The 25744-nt window shown below is 38.1% G+C and overlaps 1 protein-coding gene across 7 annotated transcripts in view; it reads right to left on the bottom strand.

Annotated features, from left to right (window-relative positions):
* TENT4A (terminal nucleotidyltransferase 4A) overlaps positions 1-25744 on the bottom strand; it is a 62939-nt gene that overhangs the window by 2471 nt on the left and 34724 nt on the right. For 3 of the 7 annotated variants that reach the window (XM_082314196.1, XM_082314195.1, XM_082314201.1), the window contains 3 exons: positions 23513-23613; positions 23080-23252; positions 10974-11132 (listed from right to left, as the gene is read on the bottom strand). In XM_082314196.1, coding sequence (XP_082170322.1) covers positions 10974-11132; positions 23080-23252; positions 23513-23613 — 433 coding nt within the window. Of the gene's footprint in view, positions 1-10973; positions 11133-11464; positions 11634-15744; positions 16142-23079; positions 23253-23512; positions 23614-25744 lie in introns of those variants that run through there. The other 4 variants (XM_082314198.1, XM_082314197.1, XM_082314200.1 and 1 more) reach the window with 3 other exon arrangements.

The following is a 25744-nucleotide window of genomic DNA, read 5'->3' as shown; positions in this document are numbered from 1 at the left end:
CAGTATGAAATACACTCACTATGCATCACCCTTATAAAAACAGAGACCTTCCACATTAAATACTAATTGTGACAGTCGTGTCTATTTTACAGGATCTGAGCAAGAGCATGACCAAGTGAGATAATAAGACTTTCAGAAACATCATGGAGAAATACAAGAGTGTGATCATATGAGCTGATACATACAAAGCACAAGTCTGCTCTGCCCATAATCTCACTCAGCCACAGGTAAGCTAGCTATGGCTTCTACGGAGCCTGTAAGTCCTACTGTCTGATCATAGGGCTACACGGCTCCTGGACCGTACCTCACATCCAGACCAAGGCACAACAGTTAAATGATCAGGAACACAGCATGACGCTTTCTTGCGGGGGGCGGGGGGGAGGGAATCTCCAATAACTTTGAACTGAAACTGCCAGAAAGGTTTAGTGGCAGCCTGAGTAAATCTACTACACCATAAGCTAGTACAGGCGTCCCTATCACTTAATGGCATGCAGTAAGCTGGTTTAATGTGTATGTATTTAAAATAGGTACAAGAGTTTCAAAAGATGAAATTGAAACAGACTTCCCAAATACTGATAACTTCAATGCAAGCAACCTTTTCTGATGTCTGACAACAATAATTTTAAGACAAACAAGTAACTGCCTTTAACAAAAGCTAATACATCATTTTGTCCACCGTAAGTGGTTAAACAGAACACCACAAAGCTAACATTTGAGGCAACTGCTTAGAATATGAAATATCTGCAGCTACTTTACTAACCTATATTTCCAAACAAGTTTGGAGCAGAAAGAAATATGAGAACATCAAGCCATCATTACAGTTGTGTGCACAAAACCAGAACAGTTAGTTATTGAAGTCATAATTCCATAAACAACATTTTACTGTCAAATTATAATTAGAAGAGACATTAAGCAAACTGGTGAAGACTAGTATTGAAGAATAATTAAAGTTAACTGCAGAGTGGTAAAAAAAACCCCAACCTTAAACTGTTTTTTAATTTGTGAAGCATGTCCTACAGCAACCTAATCAACCTTCAACATGCAACTTCTAGACTCCCAAGACAGACATGTTAAGTGTTATCCTCAGACTACCAATGGTAAAATATTCAAGGACAAACAGAAAAAGGGAATACAAGCTGAGAATCCCTCATTCTTGAGACACAATTACCCAAACGTTATTGACATGTTACTAAAACATCTACCAGAAGCTATTTATGCAAGTCAACAACATGAAACTAAAAAAAAAAAATTTACAATATGTTTACATTTTTGGCAAGTGGTCCTTCAAGCAAACACACCATCTTGTCACATTCTTGTACAGCAAAGTTTTCTAGTTCAATAAGCGTACATCTGACTCTCAATTATATAAGCAGACAATTAAGCATCTACATTAAATGAGGTCAAAACAACAAAAATGATCCTTCAACACTCAAAACACTAAAAACAACCAGTCATTACAGTTACCCTCAACTATATGCTGAAAAAAAAGACAGAGGAAGACTTAAGTTTTGCTACTGTAGAATCAGAACAAAAGTCTCAGCAAGCCTATCCTCTTCAGCTAGAAATGTGAAAAATCTGGCAACCTCATCCTCAATTTGAGGATTCAGCAAAAAAAAAGAAAATTACTGAGGGCAGGAAGGCAGTTCACCACAGTATCAGACAAGCACCACAGCAATTATGACAATTAAGCCTATCTACTTGTATCCTAGAAGTCATATCACTTGTTTGCTCAAAAGGTAATCACAACTTCCAAAGAATTATTAAGTTAGCCAGAAAGCGATCTCTAGCTTGTCATGAAGCATTTTGCATTGTTTTTTAGGCCATCAAAATAAAGACTGTCAAACTATCAGAGCAGAATCTGAATCCATCTGTCTTAAGACTCATCAGCTAAGAGGAGGTGCTTAAGGAAGCTGACTCAGGGACCTCTTAAATTAGAGGTTGTGTCTTCATATTTACTAGTTCTCAACTTGATTTGTTCCCTAGCTTGTTCAGATTTTTGAAGCCTTAAGCTTTTAGCATCTTGCGTCCTATACTATGGCATGTCACAGCTTAAATGAGCATTGTGTTTAATTTGAACCTACTATCCAATGATTTTTCAGTTCTTGAAGTAATTTCTATCTTGTCATTCTGCTCTGACTTTTCCAGATACTGCTGATGACACACAGGCCTAGATCATACACTTCCTCATTTTCTTCTCCAGGTTAAAGAATCACTCATTCTTCACACAGAAGCAATTCCATATGTTTGACCACTGTTACCATCCTTCCCTATTCTTCTTCCATTTGTATTATAACTTTCTTCTGATGTAGGAGGCAAAATTGCACTCACTGTTCATGATGGTGAATGTACATGGATTTTTACACGATGTTTTCATTTCTCTTCTTTATTTCTAATAATGTCTGAAATTTGGTTTGACACTCAATTCTCAGTAGGAAATCAAGAAAGCATTATCAAAGCAGTTTTCTGCAAAAACGTCAAGATCTTATCTTTGCAAGAAACTGTCAGCCCAGGGCCTACCACTCTCTACCAAGTTTAAAGTATTTCTCTCCCTCCTGATGCATCGCCTTGAAAGGTCCTTCTGCACCCCTTCTCAGCTGACCCTTAACACCACGAGCAAACTTCATCACACTTCATCCATTGCCTTTCAGATGTCAGGCAGCATGAGGCCCAGCACAAACTCCTGCAGGGCTTTCCTGGTGAACTCCATTTACTACAGAAATTGAATCTTTGTTTCTCATCTTCTAACTAGTTAATTGTTTACAAGAGGACACATATCTTACACTTAGTTTCTTTCAGAATCTTCCATAAAAGAAGTTTACTTCATATCTTTTGGAAATCCCAAGAGGCTGTATCAAACAGCTTTCTCTTGTCCACACACTTCTGGATATTTACATGCTTAGGACTTCCACAATCACTGAGAAATGACATGTGTCTAAGCAGATGATGGCTGGAGAGAGACCAGATAAAAAAAAAAAAAAAGCCCTTCATCTGTGATATGACAGACAAGTCTTTGGTTTAGATGTTTTGACTTCTTTAGATCTATTTCTCTTGATCGAATAATCTTCTCTACCATCATAGGGCTATTGATTCAACAACTGAGTGATAGAATTGGTTGGTTGTTTTGGTTTGGGTTTTTTTTTTGACAAGCCTGTTGAATTTGATCCCCTGCAAATAAAAGCTGCTAGATCTGGAGGCAAAACTAAAAAATTGCATTTAAAACAAGCCAGGGGGTGTTGGGGGGTGGAATTCTGTATCACATACCAGGTTAAAAAAATTTCCAGATATTTTAACAGAAATTTAAAAAAAGGATGTTCCTGGCCTTTACCCCAAACAACAGAAATCTGGTGGAAATTGAAATACCAAGTAATTGTTTGCTATGGAAATCAAACTTTTATTCTTAAATACTGGCAAATTTACGATACAAAACTGCTGACATTCAAAGACTGTCATTATTCAAAAAGAAAATTTATAGCTGAAAATAAATCACCTACACTTTGAAATAACATAAGTAACATGACAGACCTGAAGTCTAAACATAAACAGGGTTTCTGAATTGTTTTGGTGTTTGGGTTTTTTTGCCCATTAGCATCTCTAAAGTAAGGATAAAAAAAAGCAGAGAAGTGTTAGCAATGAAAATGAAGTATCTATACTCTTTAAAAGAAAAGAAATTATACACACAGCACTCAAAAATAATTGTTAAGGACCTACAAAGCTAAAGAAAAAGTTAAGAAAAGGCGTAAGAAAGTTTAGAAAGAACAGGTATTTACTGTTTTGTTGTTAAGACTACAGGATTAATGGCCATGTTTGAATCTAGTCTGCAGCTGATCAGAATTGTAATTAAACTCATACACTTCAAAATCATTCCATGTGAAATGTTACAGTGTAGTATTCAGAAGAACTTTAATGCACCATTAACATTTTAAGTATCCCCTTAAGTAAGTTAACATACCTCCGCAAAATATTTCACAAAGTTATTTTCAATTTCTCACCATATTTCCAAATTCTCTATTTTAGGCTTGTAGCAAAAACAAAAAAACAACCATAAAGAACCCTTTTTAAAAGGATTTGTGTTCACTTTCCCACTTTCTGAGCATAACATTTGGAAATATACTAAAAAATGCATCTTGCATGTAAGGAAAATTTAACTTCTTGTTCTTTGAGATAAATTCACTGTTTTGTGGAGAAACAATGGGCAATGACCTAACCAACATTTTAGTCATTACTGCACGAGCAATAAATAAAGTATTAGGCAACGGTTCAACCTAGTCTCATTACTTTAAATTAGCTAACAGGATTCTACAAGATATTTGCACCAGCTACCTGGGCGTACTCTTAACTTGGTGAGATTTATATTTTCTACTGGCTACTTTCAGCTACAACTGACAAGATCTTAAGTCCTGAACAAATTTTATAAAATGAGCCAAAACCTATTTCTGGTCCCATTAAAAGGAAAAAGCAGCATTTATGCAATCAGCTATGAGAGCAACAAAGAAAAAAAAAATTAACATGGAGACTAGAAAGAGCTCAAAAGCAAGAAAACTTTTAGATATTTCTTATCTTCTAACACTAGAGAACTGAAAGACTCAAAGCCACAAGGGAGCTGGTTATATCAGTCCTTCATATCTTATCTATCTTTGTGCAGTAGCTCTGCCAGTAGCCTGTAACAAAGGGAAGCTTTTGGTTCTCTTCACCTTTAACAACAGGTTAGGCAACTATTTGTAGGATCAGTTCAAACAAACTAGTATTTGAGAGATCAGAGGACCTAGGCCCCAGAATGAGTGACTGACAGTAGAGACAACCATCACAATCTGAGTATATTTTGAACTACCTTAAAGAAACTAGAATCTGACAAAATAAATACCCTTTTTGATCTTGTCAACAGTCAAGTTTCAAAAATGAGGGGCAAGAGTCAAAACAACACTATCAGAAGACAGAAGTCATACTGCAACTTTGCTGCTGTTGTGACACGGGCCATGAAATGTTTATCTGCATACTTGTCATCAAGGAGAACAAGAGAGAATACCTTCTCTAGTTTAAAGCTGACAATTTTAGACCTTAAAGAGAAATCTTACCTCACAGATTTCTCACCTTTTTATTTGGAACAAAAAAAGTATTACTACAGTGAGTAGACCCAAAACATTTTCCAAATGATGAGCTGATATCAATACAGTACATGTGAAAAAGTCAGTAGAAGGAATGCATATGCAAATATTCAAATCAGTCTCAGTTTGGGAGCAACAATCTGATCACAGTGACATTGGAAGATAAAAGTGTACTACACCAACAAAAATCAGGCATTACTTCTACATTTCCATAAGTCTATCTTATTTGTAGTGGATTTATGTTCCTAGAAACTACTGTTTAGACTTTGTCTTTTCTGCAACTCACTAAGCACTCAGAAAGCAACCTCCAAGGTGGTCAGAGACTTTCACACAGTCATATAAACATCTAGGCTCGATGTTTATATGGAGATCTGGATGTCTATATGGAGGCTGGATGTCTAAATGGAGACCTCTGGAGATCATTTAATCCAACCTTCTGTTGTAAGCAGAGTCAGATTAGGTTATCCAGGGTCTAGTCAAGCTGAGTCAGTTTCCATACACAGAAGGATACCACCACATAAAGACTGTCCATATAAATATATGATAATCTAAGATGAAAAAGTATCTTGAGTACAGTTTTCAGCTGAACAGCCTCTGAAACTCAGGTGCAGTTTTTTCTTCTCTCCATTCTTTAGGAAAGGAAATAAATCATCATCATCTTTTCCTAATTTTGTATGTATTAAATCAAAAACCAAACAATGTTCTGTCATACACAGAAGATGGGAGTCTGACATTTAGAATCAAAACTGTTTCCAAAGTAGACAGTAGTATTCTCCTTCCTTTGCCTAAGAAACTGCATGGACACCAAAAAAGTATTCCACCCTAAACGAGAGCTCCAAAAGGTAAGAAAATGCCATTTGGTTGACTGAAGAAACCTTCAGTACCTAAACAGCTTAATAATGCCACTGAAGAAACAAATCATGTCACTTCTAAATTGAAGTTAACATACTAAAAACTCTGAAGCATCACATTATACTACGGGAATTTAGCATATTTGTACATCTGATTAGTTGATGACACCTGCATTCTCAGAAATACTTGGTAAAGTGGACTATAGTTCAGCCTTAACATGAATTAAAATGTATCTTTACAAATGTATCTTTCATGGAAGTGAACAACACTTAACTGCTTGCACTCATCTAAAAGAAATAGATTTTTGACTCAAGCCTCTGACCAATGTTATTTCTGTTTCCAACGCAGCTAACTTTCAAGGAATCATTCCAGAGATACTAGCAGTATCAGCATTACCAGTGACACAAAGCAACACCATTAACAATTGTTCTGGATAAGAGCAAACTCTGAAGCAAAGTACTTTAGCCAGTGAAGTGCCTGTAAAGCAGTATAAACAAGCAGTTTATAAGTTTAAGTGTCTGGCCTTATATGGCTAAACACAAAAGAACCTGAAAAACAAGCTACTTCTACAAGTTCTTCTTAAGAGTTATTTAGACTGTGGTATTTCAGTGCTGACATTAAGGTTTCATTTCCTAGTTGTCTCCTGTGCTTCACAACTGAGCTGAGCCACTGAATGCCGCTATGAAGTTTTCAACAAACATATTCACCATCAGACACCACTCGTCTAAAGGGTCTTCACTGGAGGTTTTCTTAGACACACTGGAAGCCAGCGCAGCAGAAGGACGGGTGCTTACTGGCTTTAGATACTTTTGAATCGAAAGACCACTCTTTAGGGAAAAAAAAAATGCTACTTAAAAAGTAAGAGAGTTCTTCTGACCTAAGAAACATGACATTTCTTCTGTCTTCATTGGTGACTAAGTGACCAGTAATCCAAGGAAGAATGAACTGAACTTATTTCATCCCAAAATAACAACAAGGAACGTAGTCCTTTCTTCTCCATGGGAAGTCACCAAGCAATTTCCACCCCCTCCATTCACCTGGACATGCACGCCAGTATCTGGTTTTCTTCTTATTCCAGTTCATAAACTGTTCTGCTCTCCCAAGTGAAATTTCAAACTGCTTGTCAGCAAAGTAGAAGAATGATTACCGTGGAAAAAATGATGATGATGATGATCCCAAAAAGCATGCAGACCTGTATCAGGAGCAAATTCGTCCCTGAACTATCTGGAAATTCTGCAATTAATTATTCAGTATGTAAACAGAATTGGTAATCACACCAAAGCCGTTTCAAAAAAGAAAGTATTAGGAAGCTCTAATGGCAGAGAATTTACCTAGAAGGCTGCAAGTTGTTCAAAATACTGTTAGTGCTCTTGACATTGGCACCTCCTGCTTTTGAAGGTAGTACTGGACACCTAGGTACAGCTTCCAAGCTGAACTGAGGCAAAGAACATTCCCAGAGAAAAGGCTGAAGACACTATGCATACAAACGAATCCATTTAAGACTTTTTGAATATGAAAGAACACTTGCTGTTAAGAAAGAGGCTTGCACATGTTCAAGTGTATCAAGATAGGAGTCCTCTGAGCTAGCAAGATGTGCCCATTGAATGTTATGAACTAGCATGGCCTTCAGTTACCTCAACTGCAAAAGGAAAGCCATCAACCTAATCTAGCTCAGTCACACTCCAGAAAGTTGCAAATGAAAATGAGACATTTACAGTATCCTGGGTAGAATGATTTCATTTCCCACTTCTGACTTGGTCATAATCCTTATCAAAAAAGATTTTACTCCACAATATGTAAGCTTTTGGTAAACTCAATGCAGAAAAACCATCATTCCATTTCTGAACTGCAGATGGCAAGAAATTCCTTTGATTTAACATGACTCTCTCAAAGGCACATCTTTGTGAAGCAAAAGCCACAGAAAAATTCCCAATTTTAAACATATAAGTATTGTACAAACTACTAAAAGAACAGTTAACAAGTATTGGAAAGGACAGCCAAGTAACAGAAAGCCAGAAACAGTGCTACAAAGCAGCTGTTTTCCAAGATTCAAAATTCCAACAGAGATCCAAAATTCATGCAACACATTGCCTTTCCACAACTGAGGCAAAAACTCTGGATGCCAACTTGTTTTGTACCAACAACTGCATGCCTCAAAACTGGATTCTTTTTTTGTGTAATTTTGATGAAGTTAAGCTCCAGGGCACCTCTTCAGAAGAGCTTAGTTGTTAAGGAAAAGAATAAACTAGATTAGGTTTGTATTTTAGATGATTTTTAAAATGGCTGTCCAGTTTTATTTTAAACAAACTTCAAAAGTTTCAGACTGTACACTAGCATGTGAATACTCAACTGCAGGCACTAAAATAACAATATATTGTTCTATTAGCTTCTCGCTAATAGAAAACATTTCCTGTGCAGAGAAGCTGGTTTTGCCTACGTAAGATTCAGCAGCAGGGGAGGACAGGTACAGGGGGGAAGAGACAGGGAAGAATCTGTGTAATCACTTGGAAGATTAAAACAAAAGGCATACCTTGAGATACAAGTGGGGCTTGGCAGATGACTGAGGATTGCAGAGGTAGCTGGGAAGAGCATGTGATAACAGCTTTCAAAGATGGTGCCCCTTCTATGTTAACCTGCCTGCAAGGAAATAGTGGAACACCTGTGGTACACAAAGGGAAAGCAGCCTGGTCTAAATGAAAAAAGAGGGTGAAACACACTTCAGTGAAGTGTCTAAAACAAGCACTCGTGTAGTAGCTATGAAGAATTTGGGCATCAAGTTATAACATGTCCTAACTCAATGCTGATATTACTGAACATTGAAAATGCTGTCCAGATGAAATTTCTTCATTATTCATCTGAAAGTTTCAACATTTAAAGCACTATCTGATTTTTTTTTTTATTCTGTAGTAAGTGGCATTTATCATCTCTAGAGATATAAAACAAACTCACAGGCTGAATGAAAAGTATTCCCTTATATGCCAGTCTCAAAGTATTTTGATTAGCAGCACAAAGTCCAGCTGGGGGTCAGCAGCTAGTGGTATATCCCAAGAGCTGATACCAGAGCCAGTACTAGTTAACATCTTCATTAATGACCTGGATCATGGGAGAGAGTGACCCTCAGCAAGGTTGAAGATTACACAAAATTGGAGTGGCTGATACATAAGATGGTTGTGCTGCCATAAAGAGGGACCTTGTCAGGTTGGAGAAACGGTCTGCCAGGAATCTCATTAAGTCTGCAAAATGGAAATGCTAAACTCTGCTCTTGGGAAGGAATAATCCCACACACCAGTACACACTGGGCACCGATCACCTGGAAAGTTGCTTGGCATAAAATGGCCAGGGATTCCCAGTGGACAAGTTGAACATGAGCCAGCAACATGCCCTTGCATCAAGGAAGGCCAACAGCATCCTGGGCTACCTTGGGAAGAGTAGCTCTAGCAGGACAAGGGAGGTGATCATTTCCCCTCTACTCAGCACTGGCGAGGCCACACATGGAGTGCTGGGCCCCCCAGTAAAGGAAAGACACAGACATACAGGAGTGAGTCCAATGAAGGTCCATGAAGATAAATAAGGGACTGAAACATTTGTCATACAAGGAAATGATGTCAGAGCTTGGACTGTTTAATCTCAAGAAGAGAGAGCCTGGGAAGGATCTTATTGATGGGTCTAACTAATGAGAGGGTGTAAAGAAGATGGAGCCAGACTCTTCTTATTGGTGCCCACTAAAAGGACAAGAAGCAACGGGCATAAGCTGAAATACAGAAAGCACCATTTTTTAAGAAAAAACTTTTTTACTGGAACAAGTTGCCCAGAGCAGTTGGGGAGTCTCCATTCTTGGAGATACTCAAACCCTGACTGGACAAGGCCTTGAGCTACCTGCTGTATCTGACCCTGTTTTGGGCAGGAAGGTTGGACTAGGTGACTTCCAGAGGCTCCCTCCAACCTCAACTGTTCTGTGATTCTGCAAAATACTTGAACAACCTCAAAGCAGGAACTAAAGCAAATACATCTTGTGTCACGCCCAAAGTGTCAAGGAAGTACTGAATCAAATAAAAAGAGACAAGGTCATTAAATTAAAAATATCCTGGCCCTAGATTCCCAAGAACTGTGATAGAAGGACTGAGAGAAGAGGGAAAACATAAGAACCTGACCAAAACTAGGTTTCAAAGAAACCAGCTCATTATTTGGTTATCATAGGCAACCTAAAACCCACAACTTCCATTAAAGCTCATGTGAGGCAGCTGTTTTGACTAATAGTTTTAATAATCAGGACTGAGGGAGTATTTTCCTACAGATAGAGGCACTGAGGCTGCAAGAAAAACTGAGGATTTTTCTTCCCATTGTACTATAATGGATACATCAGTTAAAATAATTCAGGCTAGTTGAGTAACATACAGCTTCCCTGCACATTCACCTCCCAGAACATTTAAGCACACATTTAATATTTCCGTAAAAATTCTTGTACACATGCCCATAATTTGTTTTCTGTTCTCTATCTTTACAATGTATTACAGAAAGTTACAAGCGTAGTCAGATCTGTTCTAATAATTCAAAATCAAGACAACTACACAAGCCTAGACAGGTCAGTACTATTTCTTCAGATGCAAAAACTAGTTTACAGGTACACCACCTACATGAAGTTTCTATTTTAAGAACTGGAAGTTAAATAGCCTGAAGATCTGCAAATATCCCACTGGTTAGGCACCAGGATTCTCAAATACAACTTAAGGAGTCAGACATCTGACACTCTCCCTTCAACTTATTCCTAGGTGTCCGTGTGCTGTGGAAGGGCTCTTCTATTCAGAGATGCATCTCAAACAGCAAACCCTTGCCCACCCATTCTTCTCCCCACACTTCTGACATGGCAGATAAGTACTTTTATGATTACACGAAATTTAGCACATGCTATATGAAGGTTATCTTCAGAGATTTTTAGACTGACAGCACAGCACAAGTGATCTACACTTCCGATTTGATCGCTTTCTCATGAAAAAGTCGCTCCATTTAGTTGGCTCATACCTGATTACTGGCGGCCATTATCAAGGTTCTCGTAGGCGCAGATTGGGGTTTACCACTTGGCATAGGCAATGCGGGTGGTAAACTGGCCATAAGCTGAGTCGGTGCTTGCAGACTGAACTGGTAAACATTAGGAGCTGTGCAAGGTGGTGTATCAGAATCCTTTTGGCAGAGAAAAAGGGGAAAAGAAAAGCAACTTTACAGAAAGTACAGTATATACAGGCTATGCATGTGAAAATGCACCCAAATATCAACTCATGTGATTACTATAAAATTTAATGATTTTTTTCAATGGTAAAAAATAAAATACAAGCCAGCACTATGTTTATTTTACACATCTAGCAAAAGTTTAATTGAACCTGCATCAAGGAGACAATGTCAACAGGTCTACGGCAATCACAGGTCAGTTCCAGTCAGCACAACCTAAAGCCAAACTTGTAACTCTACCAAATTCAAATTAAAAGATGGGAACTAAGGTTGGGAAAAAGAGGGAACAAGAACAGCAACACTGTTAGTGATACATGGGCTAGAATTTTAGGTGTCATGACAGAATCAGTTCTCTGAACAGTATTCTGGATTGTACTTATCTGTACAGCAGTTACTCACTGTAATTGTTATAGTCTTCTCCCATTCTACCCAGCAACAGCAAAGTTAGGGCTCCACCTACCAAGAAACAAGGAGACGGTCTGCCAGTCAAGACTAGTATATGTGCACCAGTCATCCCCTTCACTGCTAGTTAGGAGTTCTGTTCCCCTTGCTTTCCATCGGAAGTCTGAGTGATAATTCTTCAGGGGAAGCAAGATGGATGTAGGATTACAGAAAAAAATACTGTAATGGAACTGGTATTACTGATTACTATACCTCCTCCTTCCAGCCTGACCAACAGCAATTACAGATGCATAAGCAGTCATACTGGTGATGTTAAAAACACTGTGTGCCTGGAGCACTTAACAGACAACAAGTGAGGGGGCAAGCATAGACAGAAGGATTTATAGGAATTACCGAAGTCTGAAAACACCCAAATGACTGCCTCAATTCTCAAAGGACCAATTATTTTCTAAGTTGAGAAAGGTGAAAAGCAAGCCACAGCCTTTTGAAAGAGCTTTGAACACAGATCTTGTAGAACTTATTTTTTCACCCATAATACAATGGCAACAGGTAAGTAGCTTTCCCTACATTTTACTGTTGGTTTTTACCTCGCCCTTGACATCAAAGTATTCTGAACTTGGAAATAATGGAAAAACCCATTCTTTATCCCAAACCACTAGTGTTTTTTTCCATTCTCAGCCATCTGGCTCAAAGTATAGCAAGAGATGGGGCTTGGCCAATTAGTAGTTTAGGAGTTACCATATTAAGAGACATTATTGGCTCAGATCATCAAGGATCTTTACTGTTAAAGTAATTACTGAAATATTCATTGCTCTTTCTCTAAAGATGAATTGCCTGGAAGCAAAGAGACTCTTCACTTAAACCAAGCAAGCTTTAAATATACTTCCAGCGCTACTACTTGCCCTCACATAGCCTTGCTTTCCAAATTAGATTCTTCGGTTAAGGAATAGGCTGTCCAGGAAAATATTTTCAAGAACAGAAACAAGAAAATATTTTAAAGCTTTTCTCGGGGAAAGTCATTTAAGAGAGACTGACAGTTGTGAATACTGAGCAGCCTAAGCAGTGAACTACTAGAAAGCAAAACTTGCATTCCAGCTGAAGTGAATATCCACAGTAGAAACAGTCCTCAATAAAACTGTCAGTTATTAGAACAATCATTCCTTTATCGGTCAATATAAGGTTGTGCTTACTAAAAAATAAGTTCTAGAAAGAAAGGAGCTGCTCTCCTACTAAGTCAACTAGTGGTAAAAGTTACACTACACCCTCGTGAAGCGGTTTCAGATACTTGCATCATGAATTCACTAGAGAGAGAGATCATACCAGTAACAAGATCTGTGCAGAAACTTAGATCTTAGATATGAGATCAGGTGTTTACCATTTAATAAATATGTTCACAGGGGGCAACTACATGCTGTAGCACTGACCAAAAAATTAAGCTTAGTTGTATGCACATGCAAAGCTGACTGCCTGCCTGGATGAAATGGCGTTTTTCTCCTTTGCCCAATCCTACAATATTAGCCACAGGAACAGGCCAAGCTCTCTACAAAGCTGAAGCTGATAAGTTCTTCACTAAGTAGGTCGTAGAGTCAGGTACAGGGGCAAGAACTTGGATTTCTAAGCTGGAATGTCTTTAGACACTATTGGTCATGGAATTATTTAAAAACTTATAAAAAGAGGGGAAAAATAAAGAAAAGGTAGTCATGTTTGAACAGACAACTTCTGAGCATGCTCACAAGTAACCATGAGCAGGCACATGGGAGGGAAAAGGGGATCTTACTGTCTATCCAAACCAATGAGTTATCTTCTGCAATGCAACCTTCACAAACCTGACCAAAGAATAGTTTTAGTCTCTCCACTCAAAGACTCTCCCCTTTCTCTTCTGCTTAGATACAGTTAGACTCCCTGAGGATTCACATACCTAACCCAGATGGGACACTTCCCATTTATAAGATTTCTAAGGGCCTTTGTGCAACAAAAAGTTAACTCCAGCATGGAAGCAGCAGCAGACAGAAGAGAAGAGGGAGACATATGGTTTAACTGGGACAAGATAAATTTCAGCACAAGGAAGCTTGTGTTGCTTCACTTTAGTTTTTGTAATAGGTATGTTCTTCTGCCTCAATGTTATTTACTGATACATGCCTCATAAGTAGATTATACCCCTCTTCTGAGACGATCCCAGATTGCTAACAGGATTATTGTATGGAGTTGATATACTGACCTCTCATCAGCATCAAAATCTTTTTGTGAAGGAGAGCATTACCTTTCTTCCTCAAACTGAAAAGTTAACCTCAGTGATCAGAAAATTGAGCCTAATGTGAACAAAACTGATTTTCCACAAGCACTGCCTACACTGAGGGATTAAGTCTTACTTGGTCTTCTGGACAGAATTCTTAAGTGTAATGTGCAAACTTAAGACCTACAAGTAAGTAAATGCACACAGGTAATACCCTGACACTTTAGATCCATATCTGGAAGACAAAAGCTCTGACCCTTACTAGGGTAAGGGCTATGGAGGTCATATTGTAAAAAGATGAATGTAAAATAAAGGGGTAAGATCCCTCAATTGATTTTAGCAAATAATCTAGGGATAGCGCTACAATGACTGCGCTAAAAGCCAAGATAAGTTTCTGATCTCTTGAATACTACTACTATCAATGCCAATCATACAAAGTCCCTCATCCTGCAAGGAAAATATCTTCTAAAGAGATGCTTTTGGAAACAGAGACTGCCAGATACAGGTTTATCCTACTGGGAAGTTTCCATTTTAAAATATACTCTTTAAACCAATTTCAATTTCCTGAGCAAGAACTTAATACCTGGAAGGAAGAGTTCTGCTATTCACAGCCTTGATTACTGAGGACTCTTTAATTTACCTTAATGTTGGAAAGATAATAAAAGTTTGGAAGAGACCTATAAACTCAACTGTTACTGATGAACTCTCATCTAACTGCAGATTTTGCTTGAGAAATGGGATCCCCTAGCCTTCTGTCAAGACAAACAGTGAAACACTGCAGTCATATGAAAGATGAAGAGCTGAAGCAATCTCACAACACAAACTTCTCTTCCTGACATCAGGAGAGAACAAAAAAAAATACTTTACTGTTCTGCAAAATGCATCTTCTATTATAAAAAGTCCCAGGACCTCATCAGCAAGAGAACATTTACTTGCCAGAAGCTCCTTACTAACTACGTCTGTCTGTAAGAGCTTATTTCAATTTCATCAATAACTCAAGGCTTAAGATACAAGGTAAAGTGTACTGATACATTCATCCATCAAGACAATGTCTTCCATGTCAGTTTTGAGAAATTTCATGGGTACTCAATTATACTCACAAGCTTCCTTTCCATGATTCTAAACGCATGAAAAAGTGGTGCCTTCTGCTTTGCTTCATGATGTAGTCAGTTGAGAAGTTTCAATTGACTGACAGTGGCTACCATTTTAGAGCTTTCAATTTCCAAGCCAATTTTTTTTTTTTTTTTAAAAGCTGGAGGGGCCTAAGAAGATTAATTCACAATCCCAGTCTGTTTAAGTTTTGGCCCAGTGGTAAAAGAGTAACTATTCTAGAAGTCAGTATTCAGAAATCAAAACTTAAAAAACAGAATGCAAGTTTCTTGCTGATGTGACAGATTTGGGTGCTTACACCCCACTCCCCACCCTCCAAGAATGAACTACAGGGGTCTTAGCAAAAAGGTTGTTATTTCCATTCTCCAAACTTCTCCCACAAATTAAACAATTTTTTTTTTTTCCCCTCTTTCCCACAACATCCAGGGGCTGGAAGCTGTGAGAGAACAATGACCACTTCAGTAAAAATTGTGTTCCATCTTTGAAAGCAAAGAACTAAAAACAGTGAGAAAATTGGTGTTTATATTTAACACTTTACACTATACAGATTTTTTTTTCATGTGCTCCTCTCCTTTCTTACAATTAAAGTGATTTAACAGATAACTGCTGCCAGTCATACTCCTTTTGCCTCTTTTCCCATTCTGGCCTCCTCCATTATACCTGCATTAGCATTTGACCTTATTATGAACCAATTCACAGAGGTGAACCACAGAAACAGTAATCCCCTTTTTAATAGCTTCACCTTCTGAATTACCTCACCACAGGATTAGGTGAACATCAGTGCAGAAAAGCAGGAGCACCTAGTGAACAGAAACACCCCTAGCAAGAACACCTAACTACTGGATTGTCTTAGTAAAAGTGTAAAACCACAGTCCTTGGAACATAAAGCAACACCAGAAAACTTCAGACATTTCACAGTCTGGGGCCATGTGCAGGAGCAGAACTGCAATGCATGCTCTTGCTTGAACGGTTTTAATTCCAGCGTACTTAACTCTGCTTGATAAAGCAACATGCTTCCAAGGTGATTTCATGGATTACATCCCCCCATCTCATTTCTTCCACATCAGCTTGTGCCATTTCCCTTTTTGGTAGGTGGAGCCATAACTTTAACTATGGTGTAAATAAAGTAGAATTCAGATGAACAAAATTTCTACTTCTATTGGAGGTCACAGGGTAGAGAATTTGCCTCAATACAGTTGCACCATTTCCATTTGCCAGCCTATAAACAATATAAAACAGTCTTGAGTAAGACACAATTGGTTGCCTTTTCTGCCTTTAGGTCAACTGCATTGCAAAAGGAAAATATCTTAGTCATTGCGCTTACAGGAGGGGAAAATGAAAGAAGAGGTATAGAATACACAAGCAAACTGAAAAATATGCATCCTCCAAAAGCATTAGTGATCGTTTTACAGAAAGGCAACTAAAAATGTAATCTAATTAGTATCTACCAAGATTAAATACAAGCACAGTACACCTTTAACCTCACCTCATTAGATCCTTCCAGGCCTGACTGTTGGCTTATTCCATGTTTTATCAATACTCACTTTCAGATAAGCTATCTTAAATGTCCCAGAAGCATGTCTTTTCAAATTTCCTTTGTTACCCCTAATACTTTCATTTCACAAGCTTTCAATTGGTCTGTAGTGTTAAGAGTACAGTAATATTTCAAGTTAGTGTTTTTCAAGTTAAGCACTAAATTACAGGACTCATTATGCAAGCTAAACATATACCATACTAGAATAGAAATATTGAATTTCTGTTTTCTTCCATCCTAAAATGGCTTAGGTACCTCTTTTTTTTCAGGGGAGGTAATGTTAAGATATGGCAAGAATACAACTAGCCTTTGGCATCAGAAAGTAGTCTGAGCTTGACTTCTACAAAATCATGTGCTTCTCTCCTTACTTCACTGACATCACAGCAGTAAAATCCAATTTTACTTGCTGATTTACACATTTTCTCTGTACCCTTTGCTGCTTAGAATAACTTGTTATTAAATAAAATTACTTTATAATTTTGTGTTCATAATCATGCCTCCTGCAGCTTTGCAGAAATTTACTCTTACTTCAAGTGGATATAGATAAAAGACTGCTGAAGCAACTGAGACAGAAGAACGGATGGAAAGCATGATACAGTATAAAACAGCACGTGGTCAGAGATATGGGTTAAAAAACCAAAAACAAATGTGGGACTACATGGTGAAAGAAGAAAATAGGCAAAAGCAGCACTGGAAAAATTTGTTCCCCTCTGGTCCACAGAAACTGTGAGTAATCTGCACAGCAAGAATAGGAGAAGGGAGTAGAGTTTTAAAGGATTTGGGGCTTAAACTCTTAAATGCCCCAAATCAAATGTCAATCAAATGCTTTTCCCTGGTAACATCAGGTTGTCTGTATCTGTGCACTCAGGGCTGCTCACTGCTTTATTTGGAGACAAGCTGGGTGCAGGTCAGCACTTAATCTTTAGTCTTTAAAGAAAGATGTAAGAGGCCTACTTTTTAGAGCACTTGCCTCTCTTTGTTTAGGAAGGAGAAAAGAGTAAAATAGAATCTGCATTCTTCTACAAAAAGATTATCAACTATCCATACACATATTTGAATTGTTACTTTGGTTAGGAAATGAGACTATTCACGCATGTAGAAAGAAGGGGAAAAAAAAAATCTGTGTAGGTCTTGCTCTCAGACTGAGAATTTTCTTGGGCCACCCCCTTCTGCCCCCTCTCCCTACACACACAATTTCAACTGGAACTCTACAAATTAATCATAGTCATTAATTTAACAAAACTACAAGAGCAGCTGTTACAGTAGCTATTCGGAAGTACCTGTCCCTCTCCTGCAGATAAGCATGTGCCTTACACCTGCAAATTTAATCACTTTTAAAAAAGCAACATTTATCAGGACAAGATATGTCATATACTCTATCACCTCTACCTGTGAATAGGGAAGTACAGCAGTTCCTGCTAATAAGCTGAAATTCAGTCTTTGACTAATAGGAAGGAAGGGGAGATGGTGATAACTTCATTAAGCATGTTGAGCTCAAGTACTAAGTCACAATTATTGCAGAGCAAGTAACAGTTCCAAAGTCAGCATAAATCTCATATGCATTCAGCAGAATGACAGGAATAATGAGTATTAGTCTTATCAGTCATGTTTATATACTGCTCTCACAATGTAAGCATCCGATCAAAGTACTGAATACATAATACTTGAAGACAGTGAAAAGACACATTCCACAAAACACTTAAGATACTGCTTGGCGTATTCGCTAGCTGGTGGGAGGGGCATGGTGGGCAGATCAAGCACTGACATTCTGATGAAAGGTTGTTATAAAGCCTGAACAGCAATGGCTACAGCTAAAATTTCAACAACAGTCTGAAAGAACATATTGTAAATGCTAAGAAGTTAAAACAGAGGCGAGGATTGTGTTCTCCCCCAAACTAGACTACACAGGTACCTTGTTCACTGAAACTTCAACTACCTTGACATGACTGCATAGTCTTGAGAAGTCAGAACTCTTCACAAAATAATCTTGTTGTAGAAGCCCAAAGAACATTATCACCAGCAACACTGAGATAAGGTCTATGAAATTTCTTAGATCCAGACTTCTAACAGACAGCTTTGAGATTCTGTGCTGGACTGAATATGAGATTATACATCCATTAGGTAACAGAAGAGCTTTAAAGCTTTCCGACGAGCCATTACATCTGTTACTGATATGCAGGTATCACTGTCACATAAAATGTTATGCTTTATTTGGCATAACAGCATCAAACCTGAGGAGCATACTTAGCACCAGGAATTATACTAGACCAAAATGAGACTGCAAAAACATACCTAGGATTATTTTTTACTTGGCAGAGACTGTTGATCAGGCAGCAGATATTCTCCAGCACTACTCTAGGACTTCCTGAGCTAATAAAAAGCAGCTTTCCACAATGCTTAAGCAACAAGAAATCCAGGTCACCAGTTAGAGTGCAGATCCAGTACAAAAGCAGCACCCAGGAAAAAAAAAAGGCATTTTCCAGAAGAATTTGGTCACTGCTTAGGTTCTCATACTGACATCTGCAACTAGCCAGAACAAGCAGAGAGCTGGGGGCAAACATAGCTCATTTCATCTGGTTTCAGATTCTCTTAACAAGCACTTAACTCAGTATGAAGGTTAAAGTGAGATTTCCTAATGCCAGAGACTTATTTTCTATTGTGAAACAGTTTGACTCTTGCTCCCATAGAGTAAAAATTCACACTTTGCACTGTCCTTGATGGCAAAAATATTTATAAAGCATCTTCCATTATTCACTTCAACATCTGTTGGATCATGTGGGAATGAGTAGCATTTTACAACTTACCTGTTTGCATGAGTAAGTGAAGAATACATACTGCCTCTTTGTCAGGGCAGCATATGGCATTTTAAATACCTGTACAGTAGAATACTTCATTGAGAAAAGACTTACTACATAGATCAGTTTGATAATTAAAAGAATCCAGGAAAATCTATGCACAGTCAAATACATTCTGATGATCAGATTCCTTGTATCCATAGGTTTATTTTCATGTGTTCCTCAGTTTGCTCCTGATCACTAATGTTTGTATTCTTCACACAGCTGAGGTAACAGGGCGGGAACTTTAGTACTCGGTATTTTGCAAGGAACTACATTATAAGTGCCACTGAGAGAGTCAGAGCTCTGTATTGACATGTACAGCAAGACAAAATCATAAACTGAACAGCTATCTCACTAATAGTAATAGTGATACCAGAAGACAGATTTCTCTTCTACACAGTCTTTGATCCAAAATTTACTGGTCCTTACAAAAGCTTTCTTTTGTGACTAAGATTTCACAGTCTGCTAGGACACTTATGAAAGACAGCACAACTAGAATTTCATCAGCCAGATAGTGCTAGCGTAAGGCATTTTGTAAGTAGCTTTGCTGCCTTGGAAAATCCATAAAAGGATGCTTTTTGTACAAATTATGATTTAGTCTCATTAGATCCAGTTCTTAGTTTTGCGCTGTGTAGACAGTGGCCTAGAAGCGTGTTCCTCTGCAAGCTAGTCCTGGACCTGCAGAGGTAAAAGCAATCATCCTCCTGAATTTGAGGGAGTGTACTGAGGAAAAGCATATACATCTAATATACATGGGGAAAGAGAAAGCTGTCCTTGGAGGAGGCAGTTCTCTTGTTCCTCAGTGGCACACCAGTTCTCATCTTCAAAAGGTTACCATCAGTATGGTCCCCGAAGGAAGGAAAGCAGTAGCAGGAATGGATAGAACTCAGGGTAGTAACTTTAAGCTCTTATATCCTTACACTTCCATTTTTCTGAGTATGTACAAAAGTTGAGAGGCTGACTTCTAAATGTTAGCTCTGGTTTATGCCAATCTAGCCTCCAGAAAAAACAGCTCCTTTTTATTATTCTGTTCTGACTCCTGTTCTGCTGCTGGTCTGCTGCTGGAACAAATCTATAACCATTGCTATATCTGAAGTGCCCCTAAGTCCAAGACACTAGCAGCCTTGTCTATTCAGCTGCTGGGCTGTATTTACGGAATATAAGGCAAAATCTGTAATGCTGCCAGAACTTCAAGGAAGCAAATCTTTAAAAAACATACAGCATGCTGTACTACAACCAAACTAACTAGTGTTACAACCAACTATTAAACTATAGGGTTTAATAAAAGTCTTGGATCCCTATGAGCAATACTGCACTACTTTGATAATGCTTGCATACTTAATATATACTGCCAATACTGCTTCCAGGACACATTGACAAATATGTGCAAGGCTTCCGGACTTACGGCCAGTGTACAGTGATGTGATGACTTCAGAATATAGCTACTTCTGTGCTAGAGTGGGCGGCTGGAATATTTGACCTTCAGTAGAAGCTGACGTTCAGAGAGGGGCAATGTGACCAAGTAAAGTCACAAGCTGCCAAGCCTGCTTCCTCTTCCTCAACATACGTAAGCTGACTTCTGTTATATTGGTAGGCAGATCTCAAAGGTCAAGGTGCAGCTGATCACTATTACCAGTGAAACTTAAGCAGTAAACTGAAAAGCAAATACACTATCAAGTCCCTCTATAATTGGACAGCTAGGATCTTGTAGTTGATACAGAGCAAAAGATATTCTGCAGTCATGCAAAATCTATCTCCAGAAAGTGTCTTGATGCAGACCTTGTGCTTAAGGTTAACAGTGACATCATAGGAATGAATATTTTGCTATTAAAATAAAACCTTAATTATTGGAAAGAGATCAGCAAACTGTCAATCTAGGATCTCCCTGTATCCTGCATTTTCTTTGTAATCTGTATCTTGTTTTCATTTTTCAGCATCAGAGAAGTTCAGAAGATTTAACTTTAAACGAATACAGAATCATGCCTGAAGAACAATCCTTCCACAAGATCAGAGCTAACACTACACATAACTCTGCAGTGATGAAATGCACCATATTTATATTCCCCTGTTCTGAAGCTGGTACCAAATTTCCCTGCATCATACCTCTTTGCAGTGCATCAGAAGTTCTGGCACAAATACCAGTTGTCACACATGCTAGATGTTCCTTTGCTGGAACCTGGGCATAGTATTATGCCAGATCACGCCACAGCTAGCCTTTCTGACTCTGGCAGAATAGGCTTCTCTTCCTGAATCAGGTGCAGCTCAGGACTGCTCAACCAGAACCCGCTCATCCTCACATATCAAAGCGTGAGTAGGATAAATTCATCAGTTATTTGTCAGAAACCTGCCATTCCATTCCAAATTAAGATAACATGCTGGCAGTCTACTAAGGACATAATCCCAATAAATGACCATGGCTTATGCTAGGGTCTGTCACAAGCAGGTGGTTATAAGACTTTTTATTTTGTTAAAAAGGGTAGCATTTCCATTTACTTTGTGGATGCCCAAACTGATTGTAGATCTTTCTTGTTAAGAGCTTCCTTTTTACTTTCCATTCATTTCTCTGGCATCAGGCAATGAAGGTTCATCTTCAGTGTCAGGCAAAAAGGGACTAAGGGGAGGTCATAACCACTGACCACCCATTATGTTGAGAGTGCACAATATTAAGCAAATATTTGCATTTTCTCACAAAACTTATTACAGCAATATCTTTCTCACTGACATACTCAAACCAGGAGCATGGCTAGTAGTATCACTGGCAAGCATCATGCTGTTCTTTTTCCATTAGCCAGATGGTGCAACTAAAAATATTTACTGGAGGTGAAGTGAAAAGACAATTCAACACAGAAAATTCAGTAGTGTGAAGAAATTACAGAAAGTAACCAGAACATATAAAGAGTGCATTTGTCCCTCAAAAGTTATTAAATTTTTATTGAATGCAATTCCCAACTTTTAATTCCATAATTGACTAGTTTTTGAAAGAAGTCAAAAACAGGTACTTGGACCTCTTTTGGCATCATCCAGTTACTCACTATTGGAGTTAACTGGATATTACATCTTGTTCCAGTCAATACCTCTACGTAGCACAGAGTGCTTCAGTAGATTTATAATGAGCACCTCATGCCATGCAATGCAATTTTGTGCTTTATAATCTGCGCTGCCCAATTCCGTGTTGTTTTAACTCCATACCAAAACAAAAACACCTTACAGAATCTTAAGAGTCTGGGAACATACCTGAAGAAACTAAGCCTCCTCTTCCAGGAAGGTACAATAAATCTCAGTAATTACTTTCAAATTGCACTTTCAAACAAGGAAGCTGACAGCAAGACTTTACATATGAGAGCCTCATTACCATTAAAACATGAACTGACTACTTGGCTGAAAATAGTAAGGAATATTATTCACTTTCACAGCACAATATGACGTTCATGTTCAATTTACGGTGTGGGGAAGCAGGACCAGAATTTGACAATGGGACGTTTTGCTTCATGGAAAGATTTATGAAGACGTATTTCAACTCTTCTAGTTAATTAGCTATTGTTAACTTGGGTTTTTATATTTTCTAACTACTACCACAAAGAGTACCAAAGATTTAGGATGGAATTAAGACCCATTTAATGAAAAAATATTTGATTTCCGTAATTTTTCTGAGCAGGGGAAACTATTAATTTGCTGTAGCAGCTTAGGCATAGTATCAAATTAACTGTTGTTGTATCAGTTGAGGCTTCGAAGAGTACGATAAACTCTCCTTCTTATTAGTTTAACCCATTAAAAGAAAAAGCTTACAATGTCACTGCCGGAGAGTGATGATACAGAAGAGGCAGATGAGCCAGAGGATAACTGTTGTGTACTAGCCAATGACAAAGCCAAGCGTTGGTTGTAAGATGGTTCAGAGTCTCTGCTCTGTTGCTGTTCTCCGTTGCATGGAGCTATCTGGTCTCTTATTTTCAACCTATTATCTGTTAACAGAAAACATAAGTATCATTTAAGAGCACAGAATACAAACACATGAGCCTTGAAGTCTAAGAAGAGTGGCAGTTTAACAAGCTAATTGAAAAACAGGCTCAGAGAAAACTAGTCTTGGATTAGAAAGTTACAAATTCCTTTTATTTTTTCCTACATATCTGAAAGTGATTAATTTCAAGGCACGAGTATTTTGAATTACATCAAATTCAAGAAAAAAATTTAAGTTGGTTTCACAGATTCCTGCTATACCTACCAAGTTCAGGTGATAAATTAATTTTGCTCCCCCACTTCTTTTTAATCCAGGCCCTGTAGTCAATCACTTCTTGGGTCACTTTGATGATTCTACCTAATGTGCTAAAAAAATTTTTCAATTAAGTATTAAACAGAGACTGTTGGTTACATATTTGCAAGCATTTCAACAAGCAATCAAATTATGTGAAGTGTCAGTTTAAGATACCCCTAACCAAAGAATCCTGTTGAACTTTCATTTCTTTAGCACACCATTTAATCCACTGAAGCACCACAATTTTTAAATTAGTGTATTACTTATCTTCTACCATACTAACATGCAAGCACTGACACATGGGTAAGATTTTTTTACTTGATAAAAGCAATTTACAGACTCTTGCATTTCTCCATTCAGAACATATATTTTCCACAGAATCTGCAGTAGAACAGTTGTGGGATGCACTGAAGACGTTAATATCCCAGCCCCGCAGCTGACCTTCACACTGAAGACAGAGACCTTCACTAGTCCTTACTTACAGATTTACAATACAACTTAAAAGGTGTAAGATCCCCACAATTATAAAGGAAGTACCATGGATCGTGAGGTAGTGGTAACAAGAAACAGACTGGCTCCAAAACCAGGAGAAGTTAGAATTTAAGAAAATTCCTAACAGTAACTGGTTCAGAGAAAAAGCCTACCTGGCCCTGCTGAACAGTGACCAGTTATCGACAAGTACAAAGTAATATTTTTCCAGCATGGCTTCTCAACGTTCAGCTATTTCAATTGTACTTCTTCTTGAGCAGGAGTTGTGTCATTGTTTGAGAGCTAAACTTTAAAGCTTTCCTTTCATCAGGGACTAGTGGCTGAAACACTAACTATAAACTCCATGCTCAAGATACATGAAGGACTGAGTATTGTACAAAACTGGGCTGTGAAAAGTTACCATCTTGGAGAAGGTAATGTTATTTTAGTTTTGACAATCTTCAATGGTTACAGTAAAGCTTATTTTGTATTTCATATCATAAAGGTACATTGTACCTGTACTGGAATTTTCTTTTGGTTTAGGTGTATAATGGGCAGGGAAGACATACATAGCCTAAATGTATTTAGACTACCTTTATTAGGTCATTTCATAATAACAATTTAAAAAGGAGCAATAATTCTCCTACTGGCTTAGGGATTACTATTTCATGCAAGACCAAATACCACATGTTCCATGTTCAGTCTTCCAACTTTAAAGACAAGTCAGTGTGTTAGTACTGAAAAAGGCAGCCCAGCATTTTAAGCAAACATTGAACCAAATAATATCGTCTAAGTTACAAGTCCAATAGCTGCAGAAGGGCCTCACAGACAGAATGACTGTCATCCACTATTCTATTTATGTAATGTAGATAAAGTGATGCATGTTGGAAAATAAAATCTTGAATTTCACGTGCAGAATTAAAGGCATGATTGTCACCACTCAGCAACTAAAGATCTGGGTTATAATAGGTAATTCTTTGGAAACCACAGTTCAATAGCTAAATAGAGCACATTAAGAAAGGAACAAATAAAACAGAGGATAGTATTTTGTCAATGTACACTCCCATGATATAACAGCATTTTAAATACTCAGTGCAGTTCTGGTTTCTCAGTCTCAAAACAGAAGTTAAACCAGAGGAGGCAGAATAAAGACGGGGAAGACCAACACTGCAGAGAATCAGCTGTGGCCCTGAAGTTGCAGTTCCCAAGACAGCAATGCCAGTATGGGACTGAAACATACACATGCTGCGTCTCTCCAGCACTGGGACAGAGAAGGAAATCTTGAAGCTAAAAAAGTTTCCTCTGAGAATGCCTTCAGAAAGATTTGAGCTTTTACTCCAGGATGACCTATAAATTTCACAACCACTACCAGCAGTGGTCTTAGAACCAGAAGCAAAAAATGAACATGGACTGAATAACATAAGCTCTTATGGAGAAGGAGTTTGTCAAGTCTGAAGTTTCTTGGAGTACTTTCCCAGAAGTAAATCAATAGCCATGCCTTCACATACCAGAAGGAAAACAAATTATATAGGATGGTATTTTTATCAGCCTGAGAGGCCAATATACCAAAAATGCCTGCTATCAAATAGGTGTAAAGGGCAAAACTACTGCTACACCAACAACTATGGCAGAGTTGCACATACGGAACATGGGAATCTTTTCTCTCGCCAGCTCCTTTCACAAGGAATAGAAATCAAAGCCCCAAGCTCTCATTTTCGGTAGAAAGGTTGAAAA

The sequence above is a fragment of the Platalea leucorodia genome, assembly GCF_965183815.1.
Source record: "Platalea leucorodia genome assembly, chromosome: 1".
Classification (NCBI taxonomy): domain Eukaryota; kingdom Metazoa; phylum Chordata; class Aves; order Pelecaniformes; family Threskiornithidae; genus Platalea; species Platalea leucorodia.
Note: the sequence above shows the minus strand (reverse complement) of the source record. Positions and strands in the feature narration are given on the sequence as shown.